Source organism: Ciconia boyciana, chromosome 10 (assembly GCF_034638445.1).
Source record: "Ciconia boyciana chromosome 10, ASM3463844v1, whole genome shotgun sequence".
NCBI classification, from domain to species: domain Eukaryota; kingdom Metazoa; phylum Chordata; class Aves; order Ciconiiformes; family Ciconiidae; genus Ciconia; species Ciconia boyciana.
The window spans coordinates 5,158,685-5,180,407 of record NC_132943.1 but is presented as its reverse complement, the minus strand read 5'-3'; the positions used below and the strand labels follow the sequence as shown (position 1 = coordinate 5,180,407).

The 21,723-nt window shown below is 40.0% G+C and overlaps 2 protein-coding genes across 2 annotated transcripts in view; one reads left to right on the top strand and one right to left on the bottom strand.

Moving 5' to 3' along the window:
* The window catches only part of ARHGAP15 (Rho GTPase activating protein 15), a 331,003-nt gene extending 310,161 nt beyond the window's left edge, over positions 1-20,842 (top strand). Inside the window, exon 14 of the mRNA XM_072874181.1 lies at positions 20,659-20,842. Coding sequence (XP_072730282.1) covers positions 20,659-20,842 — 184 coding nt within the window. The remainder of the gene's footprint in view (positions 1-20,658) is intronic.
* GTDC1 (glycosyltransferase like domain containing 1) overlaps positions 1-21,723 on the bottom strand; it is a 343,668-nt gene that overhangs the window by 40,224 nt on the left and 281,721 nt on the right. The window lies entirely within an intron of this gene.

The following is a 21,723-nucleotide window of genomic DNA, read 5'->3' as shown; positions in this document are numbered from 1 at the left end:
AAATGATGATAATACTTCCCTTGTCTGGCTTGGCTTTTTAGAGCATAATCTGTTTGGGACAGCAATTGTTTCCTGTTACGTCTGTGTAGAATAATTGGCAAAACTGGACCAACACTGGTGGTTTTGGAGAAAAGGAAAAAAAAACCCACGCTAAAATACAGACAATAAAATACCAATACTTTGTAATGCATGTATACAGAATACCAGGCTTGACTACAACTCTATAGATATGGTGGGAAGGTGGATGTTCTACCCAAATAAGCACATGCTGTCACTGCAGAAGGCGTGGTGAAGCTAGAGGTATACTAACACAAAACTACGGCACAAAGGGATGGAAGGCAGGAAAATGTGATATTTGAGCCATTTGGGGGTTTGAGCATTATGGAAGCAATCATCTGAGTCTCTCTGAAGAAGGTCAGCCTTCTCTGCCACACAAACACATCCCCAAGGGAGGATGGGACTATTCCATAAGCTTTGCTCCATTGATATGGAAGCAGCCATAGAATAGATACTGAAAACACAAAAAAAAAAGATGAAAACTGGTTTGTTCTCTTGAACTTGTCCATGCAAAAGACAGGGGCCAGTCAGAATGGCCTCATGGCTCTCTAAAGGAGAATAAAGAAACATACATACATTGTACATAATGACTATGTGTGTTTGTTTAAATTAACCTAGGAAACAAGACTAGTTTGCAGAGGTTAAAAAGCGCAGAATTATATCACTTTTAGGGAGACTTTTCAGAAGAGGGGTGCCAACCTCACCACTGACTTGCACCTAGTGCCACCTTCTTCAACCACAGGATTTTCCCAGTGTAAATCACAGGAAATTCAAAAGTTTCTGATTAGTTGAAAAAATAAATGAACTGGTTTGGTTTGAGGCACATTACTGCAGTTTCTGTAGTTGCTGGTGGAGATGGCTGTTCTTGCCCAGGGTTGAACTGAGCTTCAAGAGGTTTCTGATGGGGAGGAGCTAAAGGACGGCAGTTTTCTGTTTCTATGGCATTCCCCTCTTTCTCCTACCCCTTTCTTTCCTCTCCATCAGCCAAATAGGAGGCCAGGGCTATGCAGACCTGGGCCATGGGACTGTGTAAGCCTGTGACTTCTGTACAGCACATGAGAGCATATGTCTCTCACATGGGAGCTCAGCAGGAGAATCCAACCTTCACTCAGAAGGCTACGTTTATCCTAAATCACTGACAGCAGCGAGGCTGCACTATGGTTTCATTCTGCGGCGATCCAGTCTGCAGGAGTGGGTCCAGATCAAGCCCAAATAACAATGTGAAATGCACTTCAGAAGGGTCCTTCTTTAGAAACCCAGACAAAGCAGCTGATGAGAGAGTCTGCAAAAAAGGCCTGGCAGCAGGGATTAACACCAGTGTCATATATCTTTCTTAAACCAAGCCCTCTGAAGTTGCAAGAAGTCACGGTGCAGAGTATGAAGCCCACAGGAGGGGGATTAAAAGCAAAGCTTGGGGTTGCAGTACCTGTCCTTTTAAGTTTTTTGCATTTGATGAAAAAAACCCCACCAATTTCCCCTGTTCATCTTTGCATGAAAATATTCTACTACTCATAAGCAGAAGAGACAAAATATGGGGCTGAGCAGACATATCACATAGCTCCTGTCGGTCTAATACTACAAGCCATTGTTTCATGAGGACTCATAGTGAAAATAATTGAGCACAACTACTATTAGGCTTTTCATACTTCTTCCTGAAGATGAGCAAATCAAACAAATATTATACTTTATACATGAAAGAAACAACAAAACCCAACCTAAGTAAGGCTTTTCCCATATAAAAGGCTACAGAAAACAGCCTGTTCTACTTGAACGTGTTTAGAGAATATTTGCTTGCTATATATAGCCCATATACTGCTGTTCCATACATTTGTGAAAACAGTGCCCCAGGTCTCCAGGACTCCACTCTTTCCTGTTGCTTATTTACAAGTTAATTTTACTCCCAGAGCGAGCTAATCGCAGGTACCAGATAAAACTGATAGACCTTTCTGATCCTATTTTGCAGGCATACACAGGACATCAAACGATGCAGAAACCCTGTATCGGCTCTCTGCACAAATGTGAACTGAGCAAGCAACCCCTATTTGATAAATCATTATTTGTATCCAATAACTTACTCATAAAACTATAATTCAAGTGAGGCAGAAGGAGCATTTCACTCTTTAAGGATCCCACAGTATTGTATGATCGGTGCCTAACCTTCTTTCACAGCAGCATCTTTGAGGTAGCCATTACACGCCCATTGGGAAACTGAGGCACAAGAAGTTTAAATGGCTTAAAGACTCAGCCTAAGCCAACAATACAATATAAAAAACCTGGAGGGTTTTTTTCTGTGCAGGAGCTTCTGCAGCAACTGCAAAATACTCTTTCCTCCCTAATGCAAAATGCAGTAGGGGAGAAGAGCACCCTGGCTGGGTCCTCTGCACCACGCTCTGAGCTGGCGAGGGCGGACACAGCTCTGCTCCAGAAGCTGTGTGCCTGCATTATACAGCACTGTGCCTGAGCTAATAAGCTGTGCTTATTAATGTTAAATTAATGAATCTCAGCCTGCTCTGCTTATTAGGTTGAGCTCCGTGCCACTGCAAGGCAGCTCTGCGACTCCCAGACCCGAGCTGTCTCACATCTGACCAGGCTGGAGCACAGGGCAGCCAAGCCCAAGTCTGTCTTTACCCATCCACGTAGACACGCCTGCAAAGGGATATATTACCGACAAAACCCCACTCCTTGCTTCTTCTTTTCCCGCACAAAGGCAGGATAATATGTGTTATTTACAAAAGTATAAAATGGATGTTGAAATAATTAAATGGGAAGACAGGGGCCAGCCTGACGCTACCATCCCTCTCCCTTACGTGGAAAGCGCTGAACCCAGATGCCCAACTGTGGAAGATATTCTTCCAGCAGCAGCATCTGCCTCCTTGGCAGGCACTTCAGGCAGGTTGTCTGGGGAGCTCTGCAGTTGCCTCTTGGTTTATCACGTGGATCTGTTACTGTGGCCTATCTGGCTGCCTTGTCCAGGCAGAAGCCAATTCCTTTTGATTCACCTTTGAATCCAAGAAACTCCATTTTTTTGCTCCATTTTTCCCGTTACTGTACATAGCACGGCAAGACATTTTCAGATACCATCCAGGCTTTCCGATCTTTCAGAGAGAGAATGATGATTTCCTTTCTGACTGCCTTCCCCCCGCCCAAATTCTTGATTCTTACTAGCAATTGTTTGCATCAATTTCACTGGAAATAAGCTCCTCATCAAGAGTAGAACTTTTTATCTAAGATGAACCCACTAATATTCATATATTATCTAACAAAAGTCATAAGTATTACAAGATTCACGCTTTAGTTGTTTTGAAAAATAGCCTTCCCCCATGTTCATAGCTCTGTGAACAGAGGAAAGCATCCAACCTTGACAAATGAAACACCCCCCCCCCCCCCCAAACCTTGCAACATGTGGCAGCTCCGTTCTGAAGAGCATAGGCTTTTGCAAACTACATGCAACTAAACAGACTTATTTCTACCTATTAAAGATTAAAAAAAAAAAAGAAAAAGAAAAAGAAAAAAGCCACGCATAGACGGAAGCCCACAGTAGCCCGCACACCAGGACACGATGACAATGTGATGACAAGTCCAGCAGCAGTACCCAGAATTCTGAGGGAATTTCAGAGAATAAAGTTAAAGTATGGCATCTAGTAATACTAAGCAGGGGATGTCTGCAAGCTTTTTTTTTTTTTTAAGTTGGTGGAGGAAAGATGTAGCAAACGTATGTGATTTTCACTTACTAAACTATGTGTCATATCAGCAGTTTCGGGCAGGCTTACATATTAAATCTAGGCTCAGGAGAACCCTTTTTTCACACAGTAAAAGAACAGATTACATTAAGAACTGTACAAGCTTTTTATTAAGAAAAAGAAGGAGGGAAAAAAAAAGGTAAAAGTTATTTGAAAGGAAAAACAGTCACCAGAATGGAAGGACTATACAACAAATTTCTATTTGGGAAATCTCAGAGAACCTGTGGGAGACCTACAACACAAAGTGTGGGATGAGCATGTAAATTTTGCTGCAGGAAAAATGCTGAGATTCAGGAATGTGTGGAAGCACAGAAGTCCTTAACCGAAGGCACAAGAAACAAAGACTATCTGTTGAAATTATTTCCTGAACCAAGACCTTTCTTGTATAATCAGGCAACTCATGAGTAGCTCTTGCTCTTCAGCTATGGGACAGCAGCAGGGAGAAAAGTTTAGTCTTACTCCTACAAGCTGGGGAGAAGCTACTGGAAATGTAAGGAGGAGGAACGTCCTCTTGCACCATAAGAGCGAGAAGGTGACTGGCCAGGGACATAAGAGACGCAGGCATTCCTGACTAGCACTTTAAGATTTACATGAAATGAATTAGTCACTTTCTAGCTTGAGAAGGGCAAATATATATCGAGGCATGCTCTTGCACACATGCTTTTCTCTGTTCCAGCTATAGAAGAGTTTTAGAAAGGAGCTGGAGCAATGCCAACACTTGTCCCATTTACTGTAGCTTCCTGGGGCTCATTTTGGGGGAAGGAGAAGAGTTAAACCCATTTCTCTCTGCTAAGTACACACTGGTCTACTAAACTCTCCCCTTGTAAATTAGTGGACACAAGAAAAGGTGCGCCAGGCACAAGTGTGTACAGGACAGGAGTAATAATAGATTTTGGATTAAAGGCAAAAAAGAAATCCAGCCTTCCAGAAGCAACTTTATGCATTTTTATTTTATTAACTTTGGGGCGGGGACGACCTGCTACCGAGTTTTTGCAGTCACGCTTAGTCCTTCTTTTTGTGGAATAAGAGAGTTTGCAAAGTTCACCTCTTCCCTGAAGAGCTTCCCTTACAGCTTAGTGTTTTAACGAGAAGAATGACAAGTAATTAAAACCACATTTTCACCTGTGTTTCCATATACCTCCTATTTCCACAACCGTATTTAAAAATATAAACCCTGATTTTCATAACAATCAGGCAAATAATTACACTTGGTGCTTTTCAATGCTACTGAGCTTCAAAATGTACTGAACTGGTGTATCAGCAAATAACAGAACGATAAAAATAATTAACATAGTTTTAATTTAAATATTTATGATACGGTTGACTCTGTGGCTGTACGGCACCATTGTGCTAGGTGCAGTACACAAATACAGCTAGATAGAGCCCCTGTTTCAAAGAGCTCCTATTGTTCATCCCACATTACTCAATATCAAACGATCTCAAAAAAGCTTTTCAAACATTAATTAAATCTCCTAACTTCCTTTTCAGGTCAGTAAGTTTTATTATCCTAGTAGTGTAGATGGAGAAAGTGAGGAATGAAGAGGGTAAGGCACTTGCCCACGATGACACAGCGAACACTTCTCACTTCTACTCTCCACTTACTTCCCAATCCCCCACCCCGAGCCCCCCACGCCTTTGAAGGCTCGTCCATGTGCATATTGGCGCTGTGGGCGTACGTGTGCATATGGCCAGCACATCTTGGGGAAGGCCGGTTACTGCTAAGTACTCTTCGGTTAATAAAGACCATGTGAGAGTCCTGCTTCTGGTTTGCACTCGCATAAGCTTTAGTAAAATATCACTGGCAGAGTTAATTTATGTGATTTTGTAACCTCTTAATATTGCTTGGGGTTAGCGTTCTTTTCAACTCTAATGTTTTTTGTTGGTGAAAATTAAGAATGCTCAATTCATTACAAAACGGCTTTTTTCCCCTGCTTCTTTTTTTTTTTTTTTTTTTCTTTTTTCTATTTTGGGAGATTAGGCCCTAACACATTAATGTCCAGGACCAGGTCATCAACGGGTAAATTGCAATGCTTTTCATTTTTCTGACTAAAGATATGGGATTTTTCTCAGAATAAGGCTGCAAAATAAATTATAGGCTTGAAGTTTCTTAAGAGATTCATTGGAACATAAAACCAAACCAAAACAAAAAAGACTTTAATGCCAAAATGTCAGTGTTCTGTGCAAAATAATTAATATAACACAATAGGATCTATTCTACTATTGATTGAAAGGGAATTTATGCAGGTAATTCATTAAGGCTAGTGGGAGTTTGGCATGTAAATCCCCCAGCACTTTGATGGGAAAACAGACCCTAATGATTTTTTTTTTTTTTTATAAGCTATAGAATACATGCTTTTTGGTGACAAATATATAAAAAGAAAAAGCAAATACCTGAACAACTATGGTAACAAATGCCCCTGCTCTGTGAGACTTCTGAAATGACATTAGATCAAATCATTTTTCACACACTGCGAAAGATGCAACAATCATTTCAATCACCATGTTAAGAGAATCAATACATTTTTTGCTTCCAGAGAATGGTATTTTACATTCCAACATTTGCAGGTTATCACCTTCATACGTCTCTTTTTGTGGTCAAGTGCATGATTAGTACTTCTGACAGGGTATTGGCCATTTTCTTCTGAAGATCTACAAATTCTTGTAAATAAAAACCAATCTGAAAAAAAATGAAGAGCAAATCTGTGGACTGGAATGCACCCTACTTGTAATGGGAACAAAAAGCTGGCAATGAAATATAAACCTAAATCACAGCAGAATGACCTACTTTAAGGCATTTGCCAAAGAGACAGTGTTTTAGACAGCTCCTCTGAAGTAGCGTCTTTATGTCTATGCCATCTGCAGATTTATTATTGTGCTTTAGAAAAAAAAAAAGGAAAAAAAAAAGGGAAAGAAAAAAAAAGGGGGAGAAAGAAAAACCTACAGTATGCCTGAACAAAACTCAGCTTCATCTATAGGAAAGATTCCAGTACTGTGGGCACCACACCCACACCTACTGATGTGGTCCAAGTTTTTTCTTTAGAGGCACCTAATTAAGAAACCCTGACTCATTTACATGGATATGTTTGATCTAAATTACACTCCAAACCACACCAAATTAGGAGCATCTGTGAATGCAAAGTGTTTGTTCCCAGTGACTGGTAGAACAGGGCCAGTTCTGGACGGCACATGTTCAAGTGACGAAAAATATTTCAGATGTAACATACTTCTGAGACCCACTTTTCCACTAATAATTCATAATGAGTTAAACCAGTATCTCTGCTCGAACAATTATTTCAGGCTGTGAAAAAAATGTCATTTTACTTTTAAAAGGAAGTGGGAGAAAAAAAAGGGGTGGTAGACAACCACCTAGTTTGGTTGTTGTCCCTGATAAAGGGCCTTAACACAACCATTAGCTGCAATTTAAGTCTGTGCAGTGCGTGTATTATCAGATATACATTACTCCTGAAGCCCAGACTAAAGGAAAGTATCTATGAATGATTAGTTGTTGTTCACAGACAAGATCTTCTGCCTTGATATTTGGGTTTCTGTTGTTAACCCGTTGTGCCAGGTTTCCTAACGAGTCTGTGCAAAGAGCGGGCTCTCAGCCCGATGAGGTGGTACACTGCACGCTGGATAACATGAAAAATTCAGACCACCAGATTTGAGAGCAGTGCTTCCCTTTTGGGCTGCGTTGCTGCTGCTATTTGACCATGCCCGTTTGTGTCCTAGAAGGCCACTTTGTACAAAAACGGGTCCTGTGGCAATTAGGGAACTTTTATCCCACTCTCCCACCTCTCAAAAAGAGCAAGCGGGGGGCTGCAGAAGCCACTGGTTGCTTCTTTGTTGCCTTACGGTCTAAACTGACAAACTAAAAAAAAAAAAAAAAAAAATAGCTTTTATCTTGCTCTAATTTAAGCCACAGGAGCAGCCTGAGCACCAGGGAGTGCAAATCCAAATTCCAAGCTGGGTTTGCAATTCCCAGTCCGCTAGCGCAATTTGGCACAACCTTCAGATTTGGCCCATGGTGTTTGGCAGCCACCTCTTATTCTTCCCGTCTTTTATACTTTGTGAATAGTCTAAGTTACATAATGCCAGTGACAATTTGTTTATGGCAAGCATTAGAGTCACTGTTTTATGATTACATTCAAACTCTAAGCCACATTTTGACATCTAAGGATCATCTTGCGTTCTCATCTATTATATACAATGAAGGTTTGTGTTCCAGTAAGGGGGGGGAGGAACTTTATAAATAACATGACTCCTTTTGTCTGAAGAGATTTTAATACATTTGTCTGATCTACTGTTTTTGCAGTAGCTAGAATATAATTTGAATATATTAATATTTTCAGCAACTGTGCTCAGGGAGCCCAGTTAATAACTTATGCATGGATATATAGATACACTTCAGAGAGAGGTAATGTTTTTAGCCCTTATGTTGGTAATACTTAGCAACACACAATGAAAGAGCCTGTTCTTTCCTCCTCTTTGTTGTGGGCATGCATTGTGATGGTATGGAGCCAGTGTTCTTTCTGTTGTCTACACAGCCTGGATTCAATAAGCAGTTATATATGCATATTATGACAATGTGGTCAAGGAAACCAGATTTTTTTACTATACCTTCATGTGCCTGTACAGTATAAAATCTGGTATTTATTTTTCTTGTCCTCATTCAATATGTTAACAAAATCATAATTTGATACAGGTTATGTTCACTTTATAATTAAAATTATAGAGTTAGATGAAAATACAGCAAGATGTTGCTGAATGGAAAATATTTATCTTTTTGTACATTACGCATTATGGTGCAATGTAAAATCATAAATCTGTGGAGCGGCTAACTCCAGCCAAGCATACGACAACTTGCCTTCTCCCTTGGTCCACAAGATGCAACTGGTTACCTCCTCTAAGCCAAGGGTTTCTCCACCCATCTCAGCCCCTCCATTAGATGGCATTGCCACATCCTCTCCAGAGCTTTGCTGTGGTCTTCTGAAAGAAGACCCCTTTTCCATGGAGATGAGCCAAGAAAAGGGAATTCAGAAAAGTTCTGTATTTTTTATAGATTCCACCAATCTGTCTCCTGTAGCTCTCCTAGCACCTTCATGAACAAAGTCCAAACTTTTTGCACCATGTTCTCTGTGTCAGCACTAGACTCAGCCTCACCAAACCACCTCAGGATAGCACTCCATCTGCCTTGACACTGCTCCCACTTCCCAGATCGTTGCCATCCACATTGCCAAGTCCAGGCCTTCACCAAACACTATCAGCAATCTTGGAGACCCCAGTACTGTATAGCATATGGGACAACCTTATAGTATATAGAAGCTTTCCAGTAAGTAAAGTTTACTGTGAACATCAGTTTGTCCATATTCAAACTTTCACTCCAGAGAGGGTTTTCAGTAGGGCTGTGGCAGTAGTCGTAGCAGGCAACTTAAGACCGCCTCCTAGGACAACCCAGATACGTTTCTATCTCTGGATAACTGTCCCATAAAAGTGTCATCAAATGAACGAGTTTTCCATTCCTTCAGAACATCTACTCTATGGAAGTCATTGCAGCTGCTATGGACTCAGTGTCAGCCCAGAGATTTCTATCTCAGGGCAATTTTCAAATCTTGATGAATATGCTTTGAATCTCACCTGACCACTATGGTGAGGAACTGCTTAACCTTTCTGGGTTACATGCTAACAGGTTTCCATTACTCTTCATATTAAATTACGTTTATACAGCTTTGCATCCCAAAACTACAATATTTGCTTCCTAAAGAGGCACTTTCTCAGCTTGTAAATCCATTTACAACCATTCATTTAAGGTTAGACATTTTCTGCTGTAGGGGAAGATCCATGCAGCACCTACAAAAAAGTGTTCTGAATTTAGTCTTATCTGAGAGCCAGACAGAGCAGGCATTGAGGCATTTTACTCAGTTAAGCTATGACTGAGAGATTTGATGTCCTGGAAGCTGCTTACTGAATGAGCTGTCCCAAGACTGATGAGTATGCCTTGATATCAACAGCAAGATTGTACCTGTTGTTCCTAAATCCTTCAATATCCGTCAAACATGATTTTGGTTAGGAGGTCTCAGAGACAAGTGTATGTTTTCTCAACAGTTTTTCTAACTGTGGATTTTGATCAGGGTCAGACAAAAGCAGATATTGGCAAGTCTGGTCACTTGAAGCTTCAAAGATGAAAGAAACACAACTACTGAGAGAGGTAGGGCTGCCTGTATAGAGAATAAAGACTTTTGTAAAGTGTCTAAGGCAGTTAGACCACAGTCATTTGAGACCAGTACATGTGTGAATGGGTATTTGACTTAAAAAGGAACTAATGAGAAAATTCAAAGCTAGTTTAAAGCTAGAAAATATTGCAGAACTTGCAGTACTACAAAGGGTGCATCTAAGAAAGACACAATATATGGAAAATCCTCCACTCCAGGCAGTTCGTGCATTTAGTGCAATGGACTATACACGTGCACAAAAAATAAACATCAAGCTAAGGTGAGCGGACAAGACAGACAAAGTGTAAGTAGAAAAGACAATGCTGACATAGTAAATTCATTGCTCAAGGGCAAGTAAAATGTAAATAAGTTTAAAGAAATCAAAGACTCATGGCACATACTCACTAGTGCATTTAAGGGATACATTCATCCTACTCATGTTCAATATCAGGGCTGAAACAATCGTGATGCTGGGAGGCATGTTAAAGCATCTTTCAAATCTGATACAAATGCAGTGCATGTATATTGCAATAGCAGCTTGTGGAGAGCTCAGAACTGAACCTGAAAGAGTAGGAATCCTGGTTGAGGTCAGATCCCACATAAAATCATCTCTGACCACTGCAAAAAGACTCATTTTACACAAGATGGGGATAATATAGGTTAAAAAAATGGAGATTTTTATACTGGGGACAATTGATAGGCCAATACTAAAAAGGTTTTGATTATTTAAAAATACTTGAAACAAAACAATTTATGAAGTAATTACATATATAGGAGCTCACCAAAAAGGAAAACTTTGGCGAGAGTTTGTTCTCTGACTTTCATGGAATTCTTTGCCACATTCTCCGATTTCAACATCAAAAATTACTGGTTGTCTCACAAAACTGAATAATTTATTCATGATGCTAGACAAAAACAACGTGCTGTTAGTGAAACTAATTTTTTCATGAGAAGCTCTAGACTCACCAGCAAAGATGCATTTCTGAGCAGGTTGTCTAAAATTCAGCATCCCAGGTTGAAATTCCAGCAATTGCCACCTCTGGGCTTTAAGTCACAAAGTAAACCTGTCATATCCAGAGCTGAGTTATTGGCTGTCAACTGGATTAGCTTGCACAAAGGGGCTATAATTGAAGGCTGCAAGAGGTTATAGATTGAACATAGTCAAAAGCAGTAATTCCACTTAGTAAAAGTAGATATCATCCAAAGGAAGAAAAGTTAAGCTTATATAAGGTGAAATTCTGACTCCATTCTGGCTCCCAGTCGCTGGGAGTTTTGTCAATGACTTTAACAGTAATCAAAATTTCACTCACTGTCGAGAGAGATGATGCAAAGGGTGTGATGAAGTGAAAGTTAAAATAACTGTTAACCTGGGGCTTCCAAAATACATTTTCTGAGCACGGACTGCCGTCTAACTCAGTGTTTTCCTGCCGTAGCAATGCAGACAGCCCTCCTGGGGACCAAGGAGATAAAACTCTGCTAGTGGGGTACATCGAGGATTTGCAATAAGAATTTCCCTGCTGTAACTGCTGAAGTTGCCATTGTTCATCGTCCTGCGGGCCGTGGTGGAACTGGACTACTTAAGCATAGTGGGGTACGGTTTGTGAGAAGCGATTTCAGAAAGCTGAGTATCAGTGCCAGTGCTGACACCCTTCCACCTGAGCCGCTCTTCTGAAAGACAGGTAGAGATGACTGGAGGAAAGCGCATAGTAGTGGCTGGCAGACGCACTAAGTTTACTGGGAGGAGAAGGATTATATTATAATACCGAGTCTCATAATCTTTCTATTTCTCTTACCAGTAAATCTGAAGCAAAGAATGCAATTTATGTGCATCTGTGAACAAGGCTCCGTAGGGTCTCCTGTGTGCTCTCCATGTACCCTCTGCTTTGGCTGTGTTGCAGAAGGGTGGCTTCTTCCACTGAGTTAGAAAACAGCTAGGTTCCCAGCAGAACTGGTGGCTCTGCTTTTTTGCCACGTACTTTTTGTTTGTCCATCACTAAGCACGTCAAAGCCTCAGTGTCCTCATCAGAAAATAATGCTGTTAATAACATTAATCCACCTTTATTAAGAGCCTTTAGCTTTATGGAGGAATACCAAACATTATTAAGACAAAGACAAGAGGATAATAAGGAAATGTGTTTTTTCCCTTGCTGACCTAGTTTCTAACCTCACTTTAAAATCTTCCATTGATTTTAATTATGCTTAATCTAAAGCTAAGCTCACAAATCTAGCAAACTTAAGGACTGCTTTTAAGTGAATTTTCTCGCCTGTCAGAGTTCCTCAAGCTTTCTACGCTACAGTTAGAAGTTTATTTCCAGCCCAGATACAAAGTTGAGACAGCTCTCTGCCCGTAGGAAGCATCCAGCACCACTACTGTACAACGCATGAGTTCAAACGCTACCTTGCTGGAATCGAGCCTGTGTACAGCATTCTTCACAGAACAATTGCAGTCCTTTTCTCATCAGCGATAGCCAGAGGCAGTAATAAGGGTGAAGGATATCTATCATGAAAAGTCCAGTGTCAATGTGTTCCCCCAATTTATTTACTGACCTTCAATGCAACAGCCATACTCCTGACCCTCATGAGATGAAGCCTAAGGGGAAATGGCACTGAGCACCAATTCCATATCCTGTTGTTCTGTGGTCTAAATTAAGTGCTAATTAATTACCACTGGCATCTTTGGCATTGCCTGTCAAATTGGATTTAGGATATCCTTTCGCTGTTTAAACAAATAGCCCTACATCTAAAGCTAAAATCCCAAGTGCTAGCGTTTTCTTTACTTTAAAATTTTTATTTAAAAATTCAGCAAGTATGTCCATGGATTTTGCAGGTAGAATTCAAATAAAAGAAACAGGAATTGATATTGTCAATTTTGATTAATAGTCCTTCATTAATAAACATCCTGTTATTCAGTTTCCACCTGCAGTTGCTGATGTTGCCTGGAATCAATTAACTCATATAATTTGATTTATTTTACAAAGACATTTTTGGATGTGCTGTGCTGATGATAAAGGTTCTATATTTACAATTCTTGATTTAAGGGATATTGTTACTAACTGCTTTTTATTTGTAATGTTACAAGGAAATGTAGCTTCAGGCATTCTTGAACAAAAATATTTAAGCAATTTAAAAAGTTAAAGCTTTATCCATGTAAAACTATCTGTTGCCTTCTGAGCCACACAGGCCACAAAAGTGTACAGATCCAGGACCTCTGACAGGTTGGTCTTTACAATAAGCTAGTTGTTCTGCAGAAAAAAAAACAGAAAGTGAATTTAAAAAAAAAAAAAAAATCAATCACAGCAAAAGTTACACCACCAGCCAAAAATATAGTTAAGGGCTCTATCTGTTATATCTCTGTCTGAACATATATCATTCTACGTAGCCTCACACTGCCTTTATCACTCTACTATCCAAACACCTCTAAGAAGAGCATTAGCATCTGCCTAACATCTGTCACGGGTGGTTTTGTTCTCTCCCATCCTCTCCCCAAGGAGATACTCGTGCTTGCAGTGGTAATGTGGCTTTTGAAGAGGGGTTTGCTGTTGTTTGAGATATATATGCTGCTACGGGGCTGTTAGAGAAGACAAGAATGAATGCCTTGTGCACGGAGCTTCAGCCAGAGGAGTCTTGAGATACTTCTTAAGGAAGTTTGTGGCCTTCAGCTGACTCCTACCAAGTGGCTGTCCCCAAACGGGCAAACTTCAGGCTCAATAGCAACTCGCACTGTGATAACACGGACTAGGCAGATCTCCTCCTTCTTCCAGTCTTATGAGCATTAGTCAGAAGCAGTTCGCATTCACACACAAAAAATTAAAAACCAAGCCAAACTGGGAGGACAGGGTGCTGGTTGTCAGTAATGGAAGAACTTAGCAGATCACCCAGTTGGGTCAGTTTTCCAAAAGAGAGACCTGGAACTTTGGCAGTAATAGGGAAGATTTTATGAAAAGATTTTGAAACCATTTCTTTGACACAACATGGTTTGGGAGAGCAGGACCTGAGCTTCTGCTCACACCAGGCTCTTCAGTGGAGCCACCACAGTGTGGAGATGAACTCCCGCCCTTGCTGTCCATGCCATGCCAGGACACCGGCGTGCACCCTCTGCCTTTGGAGCTCCTCTAACACAGGAGATGACCGGAAAAAAGAAACGATCCCAAGGCTGAGATGCAGGTACCACGTTATGCCGCTCTCTCCATACAGCCACAGCTGAGGGCGGAGGCAGGAGCACAGCTCCCGTTGTGCAGAAGAACGAGCAGGACTTCTCCAAAACACATTCCTGAACAAAGCCCCTGTAGGGGCCTAAGTCCCTTTAGATATCTAAATGTGCTTTTATATCTTGGCTTTGGTCACCTGGAAAATGATGACTTTCTCTACAAGACAGGCAGTACGTGCGGTGTGTGCAAAGGCAAGAGCGCATGTGCTCTTCAGAAAGGAAGTCATACAGGTAGCAAAGTTCAGCCAATGGTGAGAAGATTTTATTCTGAACTGTTCTCTTATTAAACCAGGCTAAGACAGAATAAATGCCTTTCTTCAGCCTTTCAGAGTCTATTCAGCCAACTGTGAACTGATGTTCAGAGTTAGTTTAGTTATTATTTTCATTTAGGGCTAGGCTCCAAGGCAGTTCATCCAGGGAAGGGCTCGTGCTGTGAGATACGCGGGGGATCCCCTGAGGAAGCCCATTCTCCACCGGGTCCCTGTCAGCTGTCCAGGTACTATATATAGCCATCCAACGGTCAGATTTAAAGGCTAGTCTGCAGAAGAAGACAGCATCAAGTGCTCATTCTTGTGTCCCAGAGCAACTGAAGAGAAGGGATTTTTCCCAAAGAGCTGTAATATGAACCCACAGCTGCAGAGCACAGGAAGCCTATGCAGTTTCTGTAGGCCAGAAGCCATGGAGGCTATTTTCAGCAAAAGCAAGCTCTTAAGTATGTCTGAACTATTTCTGACCCCTCTCGTAACATATCATACGCCATGACCTGGTTTCTCTATTACCAGTCTTGGATAGCTATTGTTTCGAATTCAACCTATGGAGCAGAGAGGAATTTAAAGTACCTTTGCATTTTACACAGGCAAAAGAAAGTAGCTTAAAACTGTATTAGTATACCGTGACCACATTTTGAAAAGGACAGACTTCATAGCGTTTTGGAGCTCCTGTATAAGCATAAACCTCAGGTTGTAGCTGCGTACGCACAAAGCTCACCCCTCCCAATGTGATATACAGATTTCACAAACAACAAGCTGAGGAATCAACTGATAATGTTTGCATTTGCTTAGCTTCATCAGCTGGTGAATACCACTGTAATGCAACTGAGCAAATCATCCATAAACCCAGGACATAAATAATAATGAGGTTTAGTTTGCATTCATAAAATATCAAGAATCCCAATTTATTACTAAATTTTAAATTTATCTATGTTGCAGTGCAATGAATTGAACAGTTTACACAAATAAAGCTTATGGTATCAGGGGCTCACTTACCACCAATTATTTCCGTAAGTCTCTCAAGATGGGGTTAAGTAGTGTACGGGCCCTGCACCCTTCCTCCACAGCGGGTGTGTTTTGCTGTCTCTCCTAAGCTGGCATATCCATGGATATGGATATCTCTGCAAGGTTTTGACCTGTTGTAAAAGGACACCTACTGTTGTTTGTGTTTTAAGAGGACTCTCAAAGCCAAACTTTGTAGTTCAGTTGTCTTTTTAGTACCAAAAAGCACTTAAGTGCTTCCCGAAGAACAACTACTATAGCTGAACTGAAATAAGTTTACAACAGAAAATGACGTTGCGGTAATATGCTGTATCTCAGGAAAGTATGTAACAGGCCTTAAATGGAAAGGAAATACATTCAGAAGAAACCTGATAGTTTATCTGTGCATCATTGTGTACTTGTGCTTCCCCCCTAACACTGAAAAACCCATCTGCAAAAGCCCTGCCAAAATGTGCTTATACACCCACAGACATCATCACTTCGTAGGACAGTACGTTTTATTATCAGGTTATTTTCCAGTACATTTGGCACAGTTAAGGTAAGTATATTAACTTTACTTCCAAATAAAGAAAACAAAGTTGTACTGAATGTCTCAGCCATTGTCAGTGAGTTAAGAACTGACAGGAGGTCCAAGTAATCAACCCTGTCTACTGCGCCGAGCTTTCCCCTGGGACACCTTTTCTGATCGTACAATGTATCTGACTGGTATGGAGGTAGAATTGCTTTCAATAAAGATTTTATTTCAAGGTTGGATGATTCCTTCCCAAATCTCTTGTCACTAAAACAAAGTATGTAATACCTGTTATTTTTTAACTCCTGTGAACTAGCATTTGAGAAGGAGAGGAGCATAAAATGTTGAGCTAGAAACTGTTCATCATAAGAGTCACATTTTAACACGTTCAAATTGATTGGGAGCTCTGCAATAGCAAAAGTCAGAAAACTGTTGCATAAAAACTGTCCCATAACAGTGCAGTGAAAAGACCTGTTAACAGGGCTATAGTCCAGATGAGTCAACTCAGCTGAGAAGGCAGCTGAGCCATTCCCAGGGCAGGGTCCTTAAGCTAAAACATTACATTTGCATATGCCTGAGTATGTATAGGAACCAGACATGAGCTAATTTAGGATAGTTATTGGTAAAGCGAATCAATGGGATGCGCAGACTTTGACCCATTAAGGCAGTTCTTAGGAACTTACATATCAAATCAGCCCAACGGTCCATCAGGGTGAGCGGCTCCGGCCGTGACAGTGGTCGCTAGCACTGTTCAGCAAAGGTACGAAACCCACCCAGGTGGGCTGTCATGGAATAATCCACTTAGAGAGGAGTCGGTTCCTAATTCTGTAAGGTTAGTTGTTATACCAAGAAGACAGATGTCAAAAATACATCATTTTTTTCCTTTTTGAGGAGTTTTCTTTATTTGCATGCATCTTTAATCTTTCTTGGCCTCTGTTTAGATCTTGGTTTCTGTCTCTCATGGCAGTGTTTTCCCTAGTTAAATAAAATATTGTGCATAATGCTGGTGGACAGGATTCTGATAAGATCAAAACCTACTTTTATCCCTTGGTCCTCTACTGAATTCAAAGGATGGTGTTTCCTACACCTGCCATTCTGGCCCATAATATTTTACCGGATTACTCGTTCTTACTCTTCTGATCCCCTCATTTTGTAATGCGTTGCCTGACAGTCATAGCCTATATTACCAGTTCATGGAAGAGCAGTAGGATTGTCTTATTGAAAAGTTACCCTTAGATGTAGTTTAAAATAGTAAAAAACCCCTATGCATGGCTAAAAGCAGTTCTGATAAGGGTAGAAATGCGCCTAACATTGAGCAAACTTAAATCCTTGTAGGCTAGAAAGGGCTAAGAAAGCAAGACTGAGCAGTTCTCAATGCAGCTAGCAGATGACAGCTCTACCCTCAAACACTCTCCAGCTTACAGTAAAACAGTGCCCTTTCCAACGGGGTTTTCCTCCCTAAGTACGCTGACTTCTCTAATTTTTAACGTGCAGTAGGAACATTATAATGGTGAGGAATCAGAGTCACTGCTGAAACGCTTTTCCCTCCTCAGCAGTTATTACAGAGTAAAAATGGATGAAGAACATTTCCTAACACCTAGTGTGTTTGAAGTAATAATCCAATGCGTTTTCCGAATGTCAAAATTAATAATGATTTTATTTAGGGAGTTTGAAAAGTGTAGATTTAATGGAACTAGAGAGCCAAACTCACCATACAATGACCCTCTTAGCTGTAGAGTTGCCCTGCTCTCCGTCACACGTTTTCCAGCTTATGGTTGCCTTGGCAACAGCCAAAGCATAAATTCCAAGTATTTTTCCTTATATATCTGCCATTGACACTAGAGCCCTCCTATCAGACACTTCTGCTTTTTTAATACATCATTAATTTCATTATTATTAATAATGAGAACTGTATTTTCTGTATATCTCCTGACTTGTGATCTTAAAGGACTGAAGCCATTCTTGAAGTTTGCAATTCAGCTCACTTACTTGGGGGTGGGGAGGGAAATCTTGCACACCATAACACCCAACAATTTCTTGATATGGTTCCAACATCTGTGGCACCGGATTATAGATTGTTCCTAAAATAATCTTAAATTGATGGATCATTGCTCCTTTCATTTGGGCTTGACAAAAAGTAGCTCTGGCATTTCCTCTCATTTTTTATGTTGTAAATGGTGTATCACTCTTTCTGCTCTTTTTCTTGCCAAAAAAAAGAATTCTTGCCTATTTTCAGGGATTTTCTCTTTTAACAACTGAATTTCACTTAGCAGCTACAGTAATAGCTTAAATTGTGCATATTTGTTTTTATTTTGCTTTGATTTTTTCTTTTGTGGACAGATGAAAAAAATATTAGTTATAGAAGTTCATTGGTAAATATTTGTAATTTAGAAAGGCATAAGGTCCTAAACTTATAATTATATTATTCAGGCTGGATTGAATTCCTTCCTTTTTTCCCCTCAGTAGCTGTATTTTACCACAGATTATTTAACTACTCAGACTTTCCATGTTTCCAAGTTTGCTTAGTTTGCAGTTTTTTGTTATTATGGTCATCAAAACAAGTACGACTGCATGAATAGACAGAAAATACCAAAAATTCTCAAGAGATTTTATCAATACAATAATTATTGTACTAGCGTTAAGCTTAGGAGCCCCAAATACATGCAGATATTCTTAGTGCCACGTTCCATATTGATGAACCACAACAGACAGCTGGTTCCTCTCCATCACCAACACACACCTCGCACATCCTCCCTTGCTTCATGCCATACCCTCACCTCCTGAGAGATGAGCGACTGAAGACCATGTGCTGGCAATGCCTGGACTCAAACAGGAGTTTGCAGGCTCATTGCAAAGCCACGGCTGATGTTAAATTGATGATCTCTAAAGTTAGGCAAAGTACAGCTGCTGAGTATGTTTTTTTTCCCCCGGTGAACTAGCATCTCTAACCATGCTGAAGTTGTCTGCAAATACTTTATAACGTTTCCAACTTCTAGCATGTAACAAGCTCAACAGAAATCAAGTCCTCCTCACAGGGAGGCCCCAAGCTTGATGTATGTGCTTCTGCGTAAGTGGCATTAAGCAAAACCACCTCATCACCCCAGTAACAAACATTTTTAATTGTGATAAAGATGTGTGACATCCATCAGAAGCCCACACAGTCATTTGGCAACAAAACTACTAACTTTTGAGACTTTCTGAACTCCTAAGAGAAGAGATAATATGTTAATATTATCACAGAGGAAAGATAATGATTTTTTTAAATTTATAATAAAGATGCTATATTTTAAGAAACTAATAATTAAGCCAATCTGATTAGTGCCATATGGAGAGTGTTTTGTGCAATGGACACCACAGTCACAAGCACGAGGCAGAACTAAGTAATGCTTCCTATTTATATATGGGAAAAAACCACGAGCGTTGATGTTCAAGGAACGTGGTAAAAGACAAGATTGGCAGAAATCCACAAGAAGATGCTCTGTGCTGTGTGACCCACCCATTAACATGAAAGAAACCTTTTTTAAGTGACTGAACCCATTAAGTCTCATGAAGTTTCTTTCACTTATAGTGTAGCTTGCTGTAAATTCAGCAACAGGTATGGGAAAACAGAGACAGCTATGATCTTTTTTCAAACATTTACATATTAAAGTTACATTTAGTTCTCATTCCTTGGTAGAGTTGTGTAATTTATCTATAAAATATGTATCTTCATTTACTAGTCTTTCCAACCTAGGATATATTATATATTCTAGAGGGTGGAAGGAAATGGATTTCTACTTAGATCCTACTCACCGCTGCAGAGATTTATGCAAAACTGCCTACCTAAACTCCATCCATTAAACCTATGTTGTTCTTAGACCAGACTTCTCCATCCTTAATGTAATTTCCACAAGAATATTAAGTCTTAATACAGACATAAGATGAACTTTTAATAATAATAGCTCTCCTCTTGTAATTTTGTGGGTAATAAAGATATCAAAGGTTATAATCCTTACCATTATTTTCTAAGTCATCTCATTAAGGTATGTGGTCTCAGTGTCTTTCAAGAAACTTTGTGTCAGGATAAGGCATGCAAAAGTCTTTAGTTATATAAATTTCACAATCCATTTCAGACCGAACTGACTTTATTGGATTTAAATTAGCAGAAGGAATGTGTTTCATATGAGCTCTATATTAATGGGCTGCTTTTGTTTTCCCAACTCTTTCAGTGCTGGAGAGCAGGTTAAGAGAGGCAGGGAAGCTTCTCCCTGGAGCCACCAAAAACTGTTGACAGCAAAAGTGCTCGATTCCCTTAGCATAAAGAGCACTCCCTATTTTCGGTATCTAAATGCACGAGCTCAGAAATTATTGTCTTATAGCACCCGTAGCAACTAATGCTCATTCACCAGATATAGTTGTGCCTTGATATAAGTGCACTGTAAATGGGGCTCTAGACCTCCACCCCACGCACATCGTGCTGTCTGGAGCTGACTCTCCTTTCCTTGTTTGTCAGGTTGGCAGAAGTTGTCTCTTCCCTCCCTCTTTTCTTTCTTTTTGATAACTTAACCAAACAAACATCCCTGTTAGGAGAATCAGTAAAAAGTGCCTCTATGTACTTCAAATGCAACAGCGACTCCTTTGACATCCCTCTTTTTTTTAACCAATTCTTTCCTTTCGTCAACAGGATAGCAGCCAAGGAATCCGTGAATCTTATGTCAACACAAAGCTTAGGAATTGTGTTTGGACCAACACTCCTTAGACCTGAAAAGGAGACAGGGAACATGGCAGTCCACATGCTCTACCAAAATCAGATAGTTGAACTTATGTTGAGTGAGTACAGCAAGATCTTCGGCTCTGAGGAAGACTGACAGACAGGGCCTGTTATTGAAAACGTTCACATCTGTCTTGATGTCTAATATTTTTACATTTCTGTAAACATATTTCTGAAATATTTCTTTTTCTTTCAAGTGACAGATGCCTCATTTTGTGAAGACTTAATGATGATTTTGTGTTTAATTTTCAAACATTGGAATAAAAAATATTGTCAACATTTGCCTATATGTATTCTGCATTAACCCTTTGAGAGTTTCATTATGCTAGCACTCCAAGTGTCAGGTTTTTTGCAAGCTGAGCATACAGCATATGGCCAAAGACCATAGAAAATGCTGTTTACCAACATATGCAATGGCACAGAAAGACAAATAGTAATTGAAGAGATTTGTGGGAGATGGATTAAAACATGTATATTAAAGGCAATGAAATAAAACAGTGATACCAGATCATTTGTAGCTAATCTGAGTATAATTTACCTTTCCCTTTGATATATGTTGAAAGTTAAAGACATGATGAATAATCCATTTGCCTACCTCAAGAGTTTCAAAAAAAGATTACATTTAATACTTTTAAACAACTAAAAAAAATACATCACCAGAATGTCACTATTTGCATAACAGTGCCTAAAAAAAAATAAAAACAAAATGGGAACTGGCATTTTTACTTAAAAACAGTACACGAAATGAAGACATTGCATGACTGCTCATTTTAACGTAACATCCATTTTGATTCTTCATCACACTGTACATCTGCCCGCTTTCCCCAGCTATCTCATGTTCTGTAGCATTTGTATTGTGCTCCTGAGGATGCTTTATTGGTGAACTACATTAAATTCATCTAGAAAGAACTTTAAAAAAAAGCCTTTTCATATGCCCTTAGGATTACTTGGCTAGACTTGAATCAATTTATGCATTTG